We start from the raw sequence: 16,809 nt of genomic DNA, 5'->3' as shown, positions 1-16,809 counted from the left end.
AATATATTTATCAGTTGTTGTCATTAAGAAGAAGAAAAATAGGTATAGAGCAGTGATTAGATTATTGGGCCAATGACTTTGTTGATCCTAAGTTTGAATCTTGTTAACAAGCAAAATTATTTTGGGAAAACAATGCAAGTGGGTTTGCTCAGTGTAATACAGCTATAAATTTTTTATTATTTCAGAAAATAAGTTCGAGATCTAAGGGCCCCTTTACAAGAATTTGCACAGGATCTCCAACAACCTAACCACGGATATTCCTACACTGACCCTACACCCACACTCTCTTTTTTTATTCATTTAATAGTTTAACGGGTTAAAAATAATATCATTCTCTCTTAAGATTCGAGGAAATTACATTTACAGAGTATATGTGCGCTTTTAATAATTAAAAAATTATAAATAAATATTATTTTATAATTATCATAAAGTATTTAATTAATTTACTTAATCTTGATCAGCTGTGATTAAATGAGTTGAAGTGGGTAGGCATATCGTTACTACACTAAAGCTAAAGCTAAAGCTGTTTAGGGTTTGCTTTAGGATCCCACGTTATCTAAATTGTCGTCTTTCAAGATGGGTAAAACATTTCAGCATCTCATTGTCTTATTGTCCCATTATTTTAATAACACCGCATTAAAGGGATAAACTAATAGCACGGACGATGGGATTTGACCAGTTTTGTTTTCTTTTTTATTGCTTATGCAAATCGGCAAAACTAGACGTGTAAGATATGCATTGGGGCCATTGCCGCTCGTTGAACAACCCTTTTTCTATACCTATGAATTTGGAATGGAGGTGGTAATTTTTGAAGGGTTTCCAGCCCCAAAGTCAAAGGCTCTTCCACTTCAACCACCGCCCCTTGGTTCAAGAATCAAGAGTGAAAAACATTTTAGGGATTTTTTTGTACACATTATTTCTTTAATTTGACAATGTTTCTTTTGATGATTGTTGATGGAAAATTACTATTGTCCTAGATTTTATCTAAAATTATAATTAAAATTGTAAATTAAATATATAATTGAGATATTTTCTATAATAATTAAAAAATTAACCACTCAATATCATATAAGAATTATTAAAAATAAAAAATAAGAATTATTAAAAATATCGACAACGACAACGAGCACCAAAACTCACATAATCTCCCGCTAACAAAAATTTGAGGGAAAAAAAAAAGACCAACGACGGGATAGAAAATATGAGGAAGAAAACGCTAGGATTTTATATTTTAAAGTTTCACTTTAGAGGCGCACTTTAGATATTTAAAATTATGATAGTTTATGTTTGATATTTTAAAAGCTTGTGGTTATTTATTATATATAAGACTAATATTATTATTTTGCGTCAAAATAATGTTAAGAATGTTTATTATTAAATTGGAATTTGATTTAGTCTAAATTTAATTTTTTTTAAATTATTTTGATCTTTTCTAATTTTAATTTGTCTTTAAAATTAACTAACATCCTCAAATTTATTAAATTTATATTTTCCTTGCTCTATCATTCTAAATAATATAACTTAAGGTTTAACTGAAATTTTTAAAAAGAGATCAAATTATTTTAGTTGCCAAAAAAAAAGGTTAAAATTTGAAACTTCAAAGTTCATTCGACTAGCGTATAAGAAAATATGTTGGACTTTGAATTCATCTCTGGTCTTTATTAGAAAAACCAAATTATAAAATTCTCCTACTCATTTTCATATATGTTTTATTTTGACAGAAAATTTAAAAATTACTTGGGGAAGAAGGGGAGACTAGACTTATAGGTGTGAACCATAGGCCAAGTGGGTCCCGATCTCTTTCACATGCATGCTTCCACGTGTACGACTGTGAGAAGCGTCTACACGTGGGACATGACTGAATAACGCGTCTGTGACTGTGATGATCCATGCGAAAACAATAATTAATTTATGAATAATAAAAATTAAACCAAAATTTGCGAAACTAAAATAGTAAGTTGAATGCATCTTTGGGAAATCCATGCAAAATGTGTAAAAAGCGTTACCATTCACTTCATAATGGAGAGTTGGCAATTCATTATTCCTCCTAATTATAATTTTACTGTGTTAAAACTTGTTTATTTTAATACAACGAGCAAGAGCGTGCACGGTAAAACTGGCGTTACGTCAGATGTAGAAAATATCAATACAAGGAAAATCCACCGTGAGTTATCGTGTTTTCACAAGATAAAACCTCATCACAGATATGTCAATACGTTGACTAAGTAATTGGCGAACCAAATTAGAGGCGCCATTCTCAATGATGATATGTGGACATTGAAATGTAATCGCTAACCAAATATCAACCATAAGTCGGTAAAGTGGGAGGGTGACAACCACACCATTACAGACTCCAACCAAGCGTCGCATGAAGGAGACAGCAGTGTTGGAGCTGCGTGGCCGTGTTAACCAATAATAACCCTATGAGTCTAACATATTAGGGATACTTAGTGTCACTTGTCTAAACACACCACACACTCAATTAACGAACATAGCAACATATGATCTCTTGAGTACACATGAACATGAACCACTTTTGAAGAGCGTCAATTAACAACAACATCAACATTGTTGGAATTGATGAAAAAAAGATGAAGATGGAAGAAATCAAGAAGAAGATCAACAATGGTAACACCAACGAAACGAAAGTAGGCAAAGGGAGACAATGGAGATGAAGATGAAGCATGATGATCGGAAGAGAAAATCAAGAAGGAAAAAAAAAACTCAGCAAGCAAATGGAAGCCAATGGAGAGGGAAAGCTTTGGCCATGGGAGAGATTTCTAAGAGAATTTGAGAGAATTACAATTATGTTTGGATGGAGAGAATGAAAAGAAATGAAAGATGAAGTTACAAATGAAAAGATTTGCGAGAATGAATGCAGCTAAGGATTAAGGCAAAAGAGAGATGAAGTTCATTGTTAAAAATGGAGGGAAGATGAATGAATTACAAGTCTTGGTAAAATTAACTCCATAGATTTTGATATTTTGATCCTTTACAATTTGGTCACTAAAATCATTATTTTAAAATCATGCAATTTAGTCACTTTAATAAATCTATTTTATAATATTAAAATTAATATTTAATATTCCAAAATTATTTAAACACTTAATAATAAAATTTTAAATTTATAAATCCAAAAATAATATTTTTATAAAAAAATCCCGAAAATTACTCGATTACTGACTCAAACTATTGACCCGAATTTTAGGATAGTCTCTGACATATACTATATTTTTTAATGAATAAAATTTCAATAATATAAATATATTAACTATAATTAGACCTATATTAGTTATAATACAAAATGTAAACAAAGAAAGAAATAAAATTGTATGAGCGGTTGCAGAAAAAGAAGGCCCACCAGCAGTCCATGAGGCATCAGCAGTGAGACTTTGTGGACCGTCAGCCTGACGCGGAGTGAACGCAACTGGAACAAATTGTAAAAACAAATGAAAAGAAGAATGAGATTCCGCGTAGAAAGATAGAGGAAAAAAGAAGAAGAATTTCTCCCATTTCATTTTCTTGAATTTGAACGATAATTAATAAATAAACTCTTTATGACACCTAAGCGTATAGCAAATCTCTTTGTCCTTTCTCTTTTTTTTTTTAGGTTTCTTCAGGATTTTTCCTTTCTTTCTCGAGGGTTCACACTTGTTGTTCACACCATCTCCATATAAATCCTTTCTCTTCCTCTATCCAACTTTTCTTCTTTCTTTCAAACATCCATCTCTTTTCAGATTCAACAATCCTTTTGGTGGCTGCAAAACAAAAACTAATCCTTTCTGCGTGTGATTACTTGTAATGGAAGGACACCCTCACCATCATCATCATCATCAACAACAACAACAACATCTTCAACAGCAGTACCAATATCATCATCAACAACCTACCAGCAGTGTTAGCGTCGATGCCGATAGATTCCCTCAATGGAGTCTTCAAGAAACGAAGGATTTCCTCACGATCAGAGCAGAGCTGGATCGGAGTTTCTTGGAGACCAAGAGGAACAAGCTGCTTTGGGAAGTTATCTCTACCCGGATGAGGGAAATGGGTTATAATCGCAGCGCTGAACAGTGCAAGTGCAAGTGGAAAAACCTTTTCACTCGTTACAAGGTAACCCTTTTTATTTCTCTGTTTCGTTTACCTAATACGTATATATGTATTTTGAAAACCCTATTTTTATATCTGTAACATTCGCACAGGGATGTGAAATGATGGAAGAAGAAGCTATGCGGCAACAGTTCCCATTTTACAATGAGTTGCAAGCCATACTCTCGGCAAGGATGCAAAGCATGATGTTGTCAGAAACCGAAGGAGGGGCGACCGGGTTGAAACGGAAGGCGGCGGTGCAGTTATCTTCGGACGAGGAAGAAGATATCATGGAGGAAAAGGAGTTAGAAAAGAGTAGCGTTAGAAAGAAGAAGCAAGGCAAAGCCAGTGGTGCAGCAGGAAGTACAAGCGGGAATAGTACTAATAGCATAAAGGAGATTCTAGAAGATTTCATGAGGCAACAAATGGAGATGGAAATGCAATGGAGGGAAGCGTTCGAGGCGAGGGAAACCGAGAGGAGATCGAAGGAGATGGAATGGAGGAAGAAGATGGAAGCATTAGAGAACGAAAGGTTATTAATGGACCGGAGATGGTACGAAAGGGAAGAGCAAAGAAGAATAAGCGAAGAAGCTAGGGCTGAGAAACGAGATGCCCTTATCACAGCACTGTTAAACAAGCTCAGAAGAGAAGATCATCACATGTAGAGAACTACTACAAGTCTTTATTTATTCAAATGTTTTAGCAAAAGATGAAGCTCTATTCGAGAGGTTTGTCCTAGAACTCTTGTTTCTACATATAGGAAATCGATATGTTCTTTTGCTAGTATAAAAGAAATAGTGTTGTTTTTTCATCTTCTTCATTGTCATTATGTTATCATCAGAAGAGGGTGACAAAGAAAGCACATTCTCAAACCACCATGGATAAAAAACTAAATACTCCAAGGGCTAGGCATATCGTTAAAGAAATAAAACACATCATGTTATTCATGATCTCAATCAATAACATAAGTTTTATTACAGTAAAAGCAATGGATGTCGAAACATGTGCTGATCATGTGCATGACTTTTCCCATATTAGAAGGTTACCATATGTGTGTGATGCCTTTTCTGTTGAGTTCATGTAGGGTAAACCAGTATTGAGTGATAAAGAAGGTTACCATAAATGAGTCATCCTCTCTAAAACGATTACCCTCCACGCAAAACTAGAACAGGCAAAGAATCTCAATTAGCAGCTTAGGTGAAACGAGTTTAACCTGTTTGTTAAGTTCGGCTAATTCTATTTCTAACTATAGATCAACGGGTTTGCTTATTTGTTAAATTGCTACTAGTCTAGTAACCTTGTGTGCCAGCTTGAAAAATCCTATATTAAACTTAGACAAGTATATATATATATATATATATATATATATATATATATATAGATTATACATGAACCTCATTTCTCTGATGTTCATACTTGTTAAATTAAGTCATTGTCTAACTGATGTATCTGTCTCACACTAAGTTGATGGAGTTTGGGTGGCTTGCAATGCGAGCTTTCCTTGTTCATATTTATCACCATGAGAAATAATTGAAGAAGAATTATTTCTTGCCCTCCTTTGTATCATGTGATGTGAACCTAAATTTAACTTCAAACTTTGCTATCTATTATACGTTCATTATTCATATTACTTTACATTCAATTAAAATGCATGCATGTGTTTTTTTAAGGTATATATTATCATAAAAATCTTTTATACATGAACTCATCAAGTGGCTTCAGTAATAAAAGAAAATGTTATTCTCCTTAGAGGGTCTTGGGTTCGAGTAGTTGCATCTACAAGATATGTGTACGTTGCCAACTAGTTAAGAAAGTTCTGAACATATATTACCTTATAATCACGTCAGATTATTAAAACAAATCTTATATATATATAACTAGTAAAACGATATGAGGATCTTTGTACAATAATTAACTTAGTATTTCATTCTCATCGTGTGAAATATATTTTGCGCGTCAGTGGTAGTGATAATGATAACAGATGGATCAAGTATGTGGGGTTGATTTCTAGGGTTTATATATGTTACAACTGCCTAGCTAGCTAGCATCTTCAAACATGAGAAAATAATAAATATGAGGTAATTAGCTAGGAACAAGAATTTCATCTACCATCTATATGTATTTATGATAGGTTTATTACTCCATGCACTAGTAATAAAAATAAAATATTCTACAAATGAGATCTAATACTTTCATGTGTCATATTTAGACCTAAAGTGTAACTCATAAATCTTAAATCTTACACCTTAAATAAGATATATGATAATGTTATAACACTACTTCTGAAATTCTTTTAACCGTTGGTGTATAAGATAATAATCTTTATGACATATTATACTTTTTTAATTTCTATTGAACTATGAAACATTGCTTAATGTAGCTAAATGATCATTACATGCAAAAAGTGTCTTCAAGTGAAATAATGAAATATTTTAGTGCATATGAAAAAGTGTGAAAGCAAGCTATGAGTCCTCATGTGATGGCACCACATATTTGTCTGCTGGAGTTTTGCCTCTCTTTATTCACATAGCACTTTTTCTCCCTTATTGCTTGCAGAAGTCATTCATTAGTTGGGGACTCGTGCATGAGTTATGGCTTTTTGTCGACAACTAGTTTTGTAAATTACAGTTCCTATTGCAAACCCACTTGATACTAATACTGATGATATATTTTCTAGTTATTGCAAAACAGCTTTTTTTTACATCAATATTTTCTAGTTATTGCAAAACAGCTTTTTCTAGTTTTGGATAATGTTTGCCGATTTGATTTTCAAATGAATTGACTTATTACCGTTCTGGATTGGATATTGAAGACAATCATGTTTCGTACAATTTCATCGTCTGCTTAATACACCTATAGATTCAGATATGATTTGAAAACATACAGAAACAGGTAAAAATACAACAAAAAGAAGCTTCATCTTTGCTAGACAGCTATCGCTATAACCGTGTTTTCTCATAGGAGAAACAGAGATATAAAATTCACCGACGGGTATATATATATATATATATATATTATGTCTCGTGCATGGATATGTGAGCAGAAAACTTAAGATATAAAATAGTAGGTGTAAATTTTCAGTCAGCTTCAGATTTGGCTTCTCAGCTAACTCAAGTCATCGGTGGTCCCTTGAATCCCATATATATTATCACAGTTATAGTAACTCAAACCTTGAACTTGGATCTTATCAATGAACAAGATGTCAATGGCATGAAATACACCATTATTTTATTTGAATTAATTAAATGAAAAGCATGTTCCATGGGGATTTTGATTATCTTACCAAAAATATGTATTATATTTTTTTATTAGATTCAAATTATATAACCTGTTTTTTCATGAATTACCAACTTATTCTCCTTGTGTTTTCCCCCTTATTCCAAGTTGACTATTATTCTTTGAAATGTTGTTTTGCATGTGAAGGCCAGCTTAATCCGTACATATCGCAACCACATGAACCAAATTCTTGTTTGACCAGATTTTAATACTTCTAAGAAATGGCTGCAGTAGAAAACAAAACTTTACATCCTAAGTTAAAATATGATTTTAATTCAATTAATTATGGAGTATTGAATTTTAATTCATTTTTTTTTTATTTTGAGCATTTTTTTGAAAGAATGAAATTGAACCGTTTTTAATGGTATAAAGTGATTATAAGATAGTATACGTTAATAATATTTCTAAATCATTGACAATACATGTTCTGTAAACGCAGTTGCTCGAACTCATAATTTCAAAAATTATACTCATTTTAATCACCAACACTATTTAATAAATTCAATTGAACATTTTTCTTTAAGAAAATTCTATAGAAGGAACTTATAAATAAAATTTATATATTAAGTTATCGATCATTTACATAAAAAGTTAACGAAAAATATATTTTTAATTAAAAAATTAATTTAAGAGAACTCAATTTATAGAATTCTATCTAATAAAGATATAAACCAAAAGTAGCTTCTAATGTTTATTAAAATAACCATTTTGCCCTCTATTTTATTTTTTTATAATATTTTGATACTCAATGTTTCATTTTAGAGTAAAAAGATCCTTAACATTTGATAGAATAATTGTTTTGTCTCTTGTTTTTCATGGGACATTTTAGCCCTCAACATTTTATTTTAGATTAAAAATGTTTATATTTTGGAGCGTTAAATGTGTGTTAACTAATGATTTTAGTCTATAGATGTAGTTTTTTACCTCAAAGTGGAACGACGAGACTAAAATGCTCAAAAGAAAGAAGAAGAAGAAAGAATTGAGATCAAAATGATCATTTTGATAAATTTGAAGGTTCTTTTTGGCATTATACCTAAAACCACGAAATAGATAACTAAAATCGTAGCTACTGTTTTTATTATATAATTTCCTCAAACTTCAAATTTCTTAACCTTTTCAGTTTATACATCTATTGTTACGAATTTTACTTCTTCTATTAGATCGAGCTTAACTTTTATAATAATTGTTATATATTGACTTAAATTTTAACAGATAATTAAATTGAGTTTTATAATTATTCTAATAATTAAATATTATTTGATGATTAAATTTATTAAGATGAAAATTTTTATGGAGTAAGGGTTTTTGATGACCAGTTTTGTTTTTTCTATAAATATAAAGTAGGTATTAATTTTTTATAATTTTGAGAGAGAATTTTTTTTTTAGAGATATAATCATTCTTGTGACCTATGTAACTTTGGGGTATCATTACATAGATGAGTTTTGTAGGGATATTAGAAGATATTTTGGGACACATATGATTCTTTGATATGTATATATCGAATATTGAGAGTGCAAGAGAATTTTATGTATTTTTGCTCTTTGTATATGCAACTACTAGAACTCAAAATCTTTAAAAATAATAATATTTTCTTTAACCATTAAGACTACTTAATAAATTTATTCAATTTATACTTTTACATTTCATTTTTTAAAACTCAGAACCAAACTTTTGAAGCTTAAGATACGAGAAAGATCTCGATGAAGGAGAATAAAAAAGTAAAAGAAAATGGATTAGTGATGAAGCAATTAAGCAACCCTCGGACACAAAATTATTATACTAATATTTTTTAAAGTGATTATAAAATAATATTTTTTTAAAAAAAATTAATCATTAATGACGTATAAACACATTATAAATGTAATTACCCACACTCAAAATCTTTAAAAACAACATTTAGTTATTCAGATAACTTATGAATTCTATTAAAAAAAGTAATATTACTTAGCTATTAGTAACAATCACATCAAGGGTCACAAAACATAATGTAAGTGGAGAAAGTAAGATTCTACACAAACCACAATTATTACATACCGATCCCGATGCAATAAGATTCAACAACTTTTTTTCTTTTCTATATTTTTAATGTTTTCGATTGTAATAGGAAATGTTATAGAGAAAATAATATTTTCGGTTGCAGTCAAAAAAGTTAAAAGATTAACATATTAGGTAATAAAATTAACATTTTAGATAGCGTTCTACTGTAAATATTAAAAAAATATTAATACTTCCGGTTACATATTTCCTTAGTCTTATATTAAGTTGTCGTATAGTAGAATTATCTATTAAGTCAACAACAACCCTCTTTTTTTCTTTTGTTTTTCTCTCTCTCTTATCTACTTCTTCAAACTGTTAATTGGATGAACATTATTAAGGATTGTGGGTGTTAATTATTCTCAACTTCATTGTTTTTACTCTAATTGATTTGATATTTCTATTTTGATCTTCATATTAATAATGACTTTACAATTTTGAGAAATTTAAAAGAACAATTTTATCAGATCAAGGAAATCCTGCCTGTTCTTGATTAGTTTGTCCAAAACGAGATAATTTGAGATTATCTAAATCGATTAATGATATTATAAAGTTAATGAAAAAATAAAATGGAAGCCGGTGACCCTACAAATCAAGGAAAATGTGTCAAGAGTGATTTTATTATTATTTAATATGGTGGTGGGTCCAATTCAAATGGGAATGAATGATTATTTACTACTTTAATCAGATATTGCACCATCCAAAAGCTCAATTGATTCTGTCTTGAATGAAACGTAAAAATTTTTAATTTAGGAACTTGGGCTGACTTTTGCTCCTTTCTTCCTTGTAATTTTATGAGTTGGTCAAACTATTGGACCATCCTCTACCCTTTTTATTATTATTTCAATAATAATATTATTTATTTTGGTTCATTAATATATAATTATATATCTGTAAACACTATTAAATAATCAATGAGATAAGATTTTGATATTTTTAAAGTTTTGAAATTCAAAATTTTATTTACGTGCGGTTAAACTATTTTTTAATTTTAATTAAACGAATTATTAAATTTAATACTTATAATAACTGATTTTAATTATAAACCACGAGTTAAATAAAAACACTTTATTTAATAAAAAAAAGTATTTGACATTAGGCGTGAGCGTTCTGTTAAGTATAGTCGAGTCAAAAATTTTAAGTTATTCAAATTGATTAATCTTATTTTATAATTTAAAATTGATTTCATTTTTTTTATATTTAAGTTGGGTCAAGTTTTCGAGTCTATATTTAATATTAATTGTAAATATTTTTACTATTATGATACTATTTGATTCTAATTTAAATAATTTTTATAATTATATACAAATATATATATATATATATATATATATATATTTCTTTATATTTTTTCTTATATATATATATATATATATGATATATACAGTGGGACGAGGGATCCAACCCAAACAAAGGCCAGCCAAGTCCAAACAGAAACCCTGGCCCATGAGCCTACAACACCCTAGTCTAGGACCCCTAAGCCACACCAGAAGAAACTCCAACGCGTATGTGATAGAGTAGGTCCAAATATCAACCATACTATGATTATAACAAATATTAATTACATTGTTTTATTTATTATGTCCAATCTCTAGTTTTGTGTTATTGTATTGTTTTGTGAAAGTTATAACAATTTTTATAGTTATAATAGGATATATGATTCTTGGACTTGATATCGTTGTAATTTTTGTTATACTCCTCATTTTTTAGAATTGTATTTAATTCGGATTAATTTGCGTTACACATTTAATTTTGGTAGATTAATCTTTAAAAAAAATTCTATGTACACAAGACCTCAAACTCGATACCTACTTAAGTGATATCGTTGTGATTTTGATATTGGAAGTTGAATATTATTATGTTCCAAACTCGTTTTTTTCCGTCACAAAATTGACAACAATATGAGTTGAATGTTAACATGATAACTGAGTTACGATAGTCGTTTGAGATTATGAGATCATATTTTATCATATCTCAATCATCAGGTTAACATCAAATTCAGACTGCAGTCAATTTTTCAACCGAAAATGAAAAGTTTGGAACATAATGAATAGTCAAGTGACCATTTTATAACTTTTAATAGTCGAGGGACTCAACAAAACAACTCTCTATAGTCGGGAATATTTTATAAGTTCTAATAACCGGAAATTCAACAAAATAGCTCTCTATAGTCAATGAACCATTTATGAACTTTACTCAAAATTATATGATTAGATGTGTGATTAAGATAAGATTAGGGATGGCAATGGGTCGGGTTGGGTCGGGTTTTTGGGCCACCCGACCCACCCGAGAAGAAAGGGTTTTCCACCTGTGACCCGACCCGACAAAATTAATGTTTCACCCGACCCGACCCGACCCGAATATATGACTTAGAAACCCGACCCGACCCGACCCGAAATAATAAAAAAAAAATTTAATTCAATGAAAACAATGACTTAATTGAAAAAAATTATATATGGAGGGATATTATTGTAATTATCCCTAAATATATAAGATAAAATTATATATATTTTCGGGTCGGGTCGGGTCGGATTTTTTTTACCCTAAACCCGACCCGACCCGAACAGTACATTTAAAAAAAAACCCGACCCGACCCGACCCCGAAATTTTTTTAAAAAAATCCGACCCGATCGGGTCGGGTCGGGTCGGGTCGGAACCCATCGGATTCGGGTTGAGTTGCCATCCCTAGATAAGATATTTCCTTCTTACATGACAAAGATAATATTTTGACTTCATTATAAGATTAAAAAAACTGTGACAATATCCAAATGAGTCGATATGATATATTGAACAAATTTGTATATTTTAATATGCTTGAAATTCTAAAATAAATTGATTATACGTAGGTGATTTTTCTATTACTTTCTGCAATGACAATGGACATTCGCATCCCATTCCCTGCTCAAAATAGCAGAATCCAACGCTAGAAGCCTTTACAAAGCAAACCCCAACCCCAAATAGTTTTCAATACATACAAATAATTCTCAAATCCAAACCTAACTCAACATCAATGAACACTGGGAAACGTACATTCTCTTCTTAAAGCTGCAGAACGAAAGCCCATGTACGTTTACAGAGAAGAATTCTCCCCCATTAAATCTGCTACTAGTATTTTTTATTACAAAAAAGCATCAACATTTGCTGAACATGCATCGTGTTGTTCCTACACATTCCCAAGCCACACGACACTAGAATCTTGCTGCAATCTTGTTGCAGAGACGAGTGTACCAGTGACAAAAAATGCTTTTTTTTTCTTTGCACAAATTTACATGTTAGGTGAAATCCCACAAAGTTCATCAGCTACCTGGTGCATCATGATATCAAGTATTTGCTCCCCAAACTCTGCACAAATCTCTTGAAACGTGAAAACTTTCTTGGTTTCCCAGTTTGCGAATTTAATATCTTCCTCTGTCAGCTTGCTAAGCTTATCAATCAACTCCATGTAATACCCAGTTTCCTCCATATCCGTTGACTTATCAGCAATTGGAGTGCAAGCATTAATATCCCTAGTGGGGGAGTCGTGTTTCACCGACTTTGATGAGCATTTCTTCTTCGATTTCAGTTCCAACAACCTTGAATCTTATGTGAGAAAAATTTGGACATTTACTCAAGTTAGATGGCAATGAAATGTACAGAATTAGCTTCAAAACTTGTAAAAAAAAAAAAGAAGCAAATGAAATTTATAACCGAAACCTGAGATGCCGTCATTTACATGCAGGACAGAAAATGGGTGTTCAGAGAAGTCGATTTTTTTAACTGGGCGTTGGCTCTTCTTCTTCTTCCTTGTCATCACAGGTATTTCCTTTGAATGTTTACCAGTAACTCCCCTTGATTCATTTTTAAGCATAGATATCTTCTTGTTTTTCTCTCGAATCTGTTTCTTACAAGCTACTTTGTCTCTCACGTTGTCCTTTTGCTTAGCTGCTTAGTACCCGATCCGTCTCCTTTCTCTGATTTCCTTGGCCTAAGCCCTACCGCTTCATTGTTTTTAACCTCATTGTTCAAGTACACAACCAAGAATTCTTGTCTCTGATTATGCCGGAATACTTGCGGCACCTCGCGAAACGAAGACGATGTTTTGACACGACGGTGTTTGGCTTGTGTTAAATGATCAAACTCCAGCATGTAATCCATGAAATTTACAGACCTGCTCCGGGTAACAGGGCCTGAAATTTTACCTTTGTGAATCCAGTCGTTTTCTGGCAATGAGTCTAGCCCCATCAACCTCGCCACAATTCCAGGACCACTTTCAGAACCTGGAACTTGAACCATGGCCACTTCATCTATGGTGTTTGACCCCACAATGCAACCCGAGGGGTGTGTCTGAGGATTCTCCGAACAAAGAATCCGTCGCAAAACGGATGAAAAACACCCAGAGATGGATCTTTTTGTGTCACTCATGGTTAGTAAGAACTACGAAGCAGAGATTTGGCTGTAGGATAGTGAGATGCTGCTGCTAAAAAGAATGGTTCACATACAGTCAGCAAATCAACAGTAGAAAAGAAAACAGGGGCGAGCTTTGTGTTTGAATCGTACACAAATGAGTATGATTTTTGAGGAAGAAAGGTGGGTCTTTATATCTTAGACAGGAGGGTTTGTCGTTGAAATTCATGTAATAAAAATTAAGACAAATGGTAGACCTACGCGCGACTATCTCGCGTATAGAGTGAAGGATTAAGTGCATTTAAGACAAGCTAAGGCTACGCGCCATGATGTAAAAGAGTCGATTAGTTTAGATTACAAAGAGGGGGGACCAGTGTGGACATTTAGGCATATTTTTTATCATTAAAAAGATGTAGAGAAAGGAGTTTGGACAGCCGAAGTTGTGGACTTTGATGATGTTCAAATTGGTGTTCGACTCTTTTTGACGCAACCCACCGACTCTGGTCCTTCATCACAACACGGATTACATGCATGGTTTTAAAACCGGATCGTCAGCAACTGGATCAGTCACGAATCGATTATGTCGATTCATTGGTTTATCGGTCGAATTGGTCAGACCGATCGTAAGAACCGACGACATCAATTATTTAAAAAATTAAATAAAATCCAAAAATTTAATAAAAAATAAAAAATTTAGGTTGAACCGGTTCACGGTCCGGTCCGGCTCAAGCGGTTCAAAGCCGGTTCGAACGGTTCAAAGCCGGTTTGAACGGTTCCTTGGGTTCACTAGAACCGGTTTGTAAAATAAACCGGACAAGCAGCGGTTCCCGTTGAACCGGCCGGTTGGTCCGGTTTTCAAAACACTGATTACATGCGTTTGCTCATATTCGTCTCATTTTCAACATCTTAAAAGAAGAGTTGTTATAAAATATTGGTTCAAGTGGTAAGTAGTTTGATATTATTTAAATAATTTCGAGTTTATGTCTTTTTGTTTTTAAGAGATATTATCAACATGTTAGTTCAAGTGGTAAGCAGTTTGATATCGCTTAAATAAATATTGAGTTTACATCTTTGTGTATGTAGAAAATCTCTGTCAGGAGACTCATCTACCAAAATTATATATGCGATCTAGATCAGTTCGAATTAATCAGAACGAAATCTTAAAAGCCAATAGGAAAATAAAACGAAGAATAGACGTTAATATTCTAACGAAACCTTGAGGAGAGATGAACAACCCTACAATGCATGTCCATATACCAAAGAATTCTTATAACACTTAAATGGGTCCAAAATTTTAACATTTCGACTCTAAATTATTCTAACTTATTGACTCCAAAATATATTACAAAAGAAGATCTAATCGAAAAGTAAAATCCGCAATCTAAAGGCTATGGTAGATGCGTTCAACTTTCGCTAGAATTTTAAAGATATGAAGATATTATAAGACACTTATCCATCTTAATCAAACTACTTTAAAAAGTACATAACTAAATTGGAATAAAATACCAAAAACATTTTAAAGAATTTCAGGCATATTGACAAAAATCAATAAGCACTAAAATTTTACTTCAATTGAAATAAATATATCATACTAATTGTCAAGAAAAATATATTAATTGATTTTAAATTAAATAAACATCTAATCATAGGAACATAGTTCAATTATCATTTGAAGGACTATATTATTTAACTTATCAGATGTGAGGATTATAAAACATTCCGTAATATAAAAAAAGTTTTAAATGGAGCTTTTTTCAAATTAAAGAATTTTGGGTATCGAAACCTAAAATTAGGCTTCGAAACCCAACCTTAAGTTCGAAAGTGAAAATGTATTCTAGAATTTTAATTTTTAATTTATTTCAAACTGAAGTTTAGGTTTCAAAGTATAAAAATGATTTTCTTAAATTTCAAGAAATACTTCAAATATATTCTTAAGTCGTAAATAACATTTTAAGGCTTAAGAGTTACTGTTGTTATATAGTAAATTCAATTTCTCTATCGTTTTCTTGCATCAGTTTAGCCATCGAAGTTGTTTAAGATGAATCTTAACCCTTGGAGTCTGTTGACCGTTTTAACTAACAGAACTGTGAGGCTTATGCGTCTTTGGATTAAGTGATTAGGTTAAAATATTTTATTAAACACAATGATTAGAATAATTTCCAAAATAATATTATTTATTTCAATAAGATTAAGGATTAGGTCAAAATTTTGGGGATTTTTTCTAACTGTTATATTTAATAAATATTTTATTTATTTTTTTATATTGTCACGTCATCATCAAGTCACATTTGTAATATTGACTAATTTAAAAATCATTGTTGTTGATAAACGCATAAACTAACGAACTGTTAGTTAAAACGGACTTTGAGGGTTAGGATAAACATTCTAAACAACTTCGATGACTAAATTAATAAAAAAACGATAGATATAAAATTGATAAATTGAGTTTATTACAGGAACAACAATAACTCTTAAACTATTTTTTAAATATAATTCAAATATTTAAAATCACTAAACATACATTATTTGTTCAATAAATAAATCGCATATAAGTTCATATCGTACAGATTTCTCGTTATACAGACAAATTTTCAATCATTGATCATCTCCATACAAATTACTTAGCTTACTAATACCCATTAGAAAAGTCTATTAAACATGTACTTCATTCGTATTAGCAACACAATGTTCATACTTCTTTACAAACTTACCAAATAAACATTTGCACATTTAACATTTTATGCGTAGAGTTATTGAGACTTCGATAAAAAAAATATTATTTATTTTAGAGATTTCATGTTTGTTTGTGTCTGTATATATATGCACAGTGATGGATCAAAAAATATTTTTGAGGGTAAACACATATATATTAATAATATAAAACTTCGAGGAAAGAATATTAACCGTTTAGATAGTATTAATATCAATCTTTGTAATGCTTGGGGTATAGCTTAACCGATCATTCTTTTTGTAAGTAGGCTGTAAATGTTTTGTGATTGGTGATTGGTTGTTTTTGCTTTGTATTTTGA

General features: G+C 31.2%; 2 protein-coding genes across 3 annotated transcripts; one reads left to right on the top strand and one right to left on the bottom strand.

The window, feature by feature from the left end:
- Positions 1–3,585: 3,585 nt before the first annotated feature.
- LOC120209858 (trihelix transcription factor GT-3b-like) lies at positions 3,586–4,865 on the top strand. Its single transcript, XM_039208748.1, has 2 exons — positions 3,586–4,110; positions 4,200–4,865. Exons 1-2 carry the CDS (start codon positions 3,802–3,804, stop codon positions 4,749–4,751), a joined length of 861 nt encoding a protein of 286 aa, XP_039064679.1. The 5' UTR covers positions 3,586–3,801; the 3' UTR covers positions 4,752–4,865.
- Positions 4,866–12,398: 7,533 nt separating this feature from the next.
- LOC120209857 lies at positions 12,399–13,921 on the bottom strand. Of its 2 annotated transcripts, none has more exons than XM_039208747.1 (2): positions 13,091–13,921; positions 12,399–12,976 (listed from the first exon to the last, which is right to left on the bottom strand). In XM_039208747.1, exons 1-2 carry the CDS (start codon positions 13,242–13,244, stop codon positions 12,663–12,665), a joined length of 468 nt encoding a protein of 155 aa, XP_039064678.1. In that variant the 5' UTR covers positions 13,245–13,921; the 3' UTR covers positions 12,399–12,662. Both variants share the same exon structure in this region; 1 of them encodes a protein (XP_039064678.1).
- Between the last annotated feature and the right edge of the window lie 2,888 nt (positions 13,922–16,809).

The sequence above is a fragment of the Hibiscus syriacus genome, unplaced genomic scaffold (assembly GCF_006381635.1).
Source record: "Hibiscus syriacus cultivar Baekdansim isolate YM2019G1 unplaced genomic scaffold, ASM638163v2 tig00020637_pilon, whole genome shotgun sequence".
In the NCBI taxonomy this organism is placed as follows: domain Eukaryota; kingdom Viridiplantae; phylum Streptophyta; class Magnoliopsida; order Malvales; family Malvaceae; genus Hibiscus; species Hibiscus syriacus.
This window is presented reverse-complemented; position numbering and strand designations above follow the sequence as displayed.

Bases quoted from the DNA above. Each gene is read 5' to 3' on its own strand.
- LOC120209858 (XM_039208748.1), top strand. From the start codon at position 3,802: ATGGAAGGACACCCTCACCATCATCATCATCATCAACAACAACAACAA. The intron at 4,111-4,199 runs GTAACCCTTTTT...ACATTCGCACAG, and splicing joins ACCTTTTCACTCGTTACAAG to GGATGTGAAATGATGGAAGA.
- LOC120209857 (XM_039208747.1), bottom strand. From the start codon at position 13,244: ATGCTTAAAAATGAATCAAGGGGAGTTACTGGTAAACATTCAAAGGAA. The intron at 12,977-13,090 runs GTTTCGGTTATA...TTCTCACATAAG, and splicing joins TGTAAATGACGGCATCTCAG to ATTCAAGGTTGTTGGAACTG.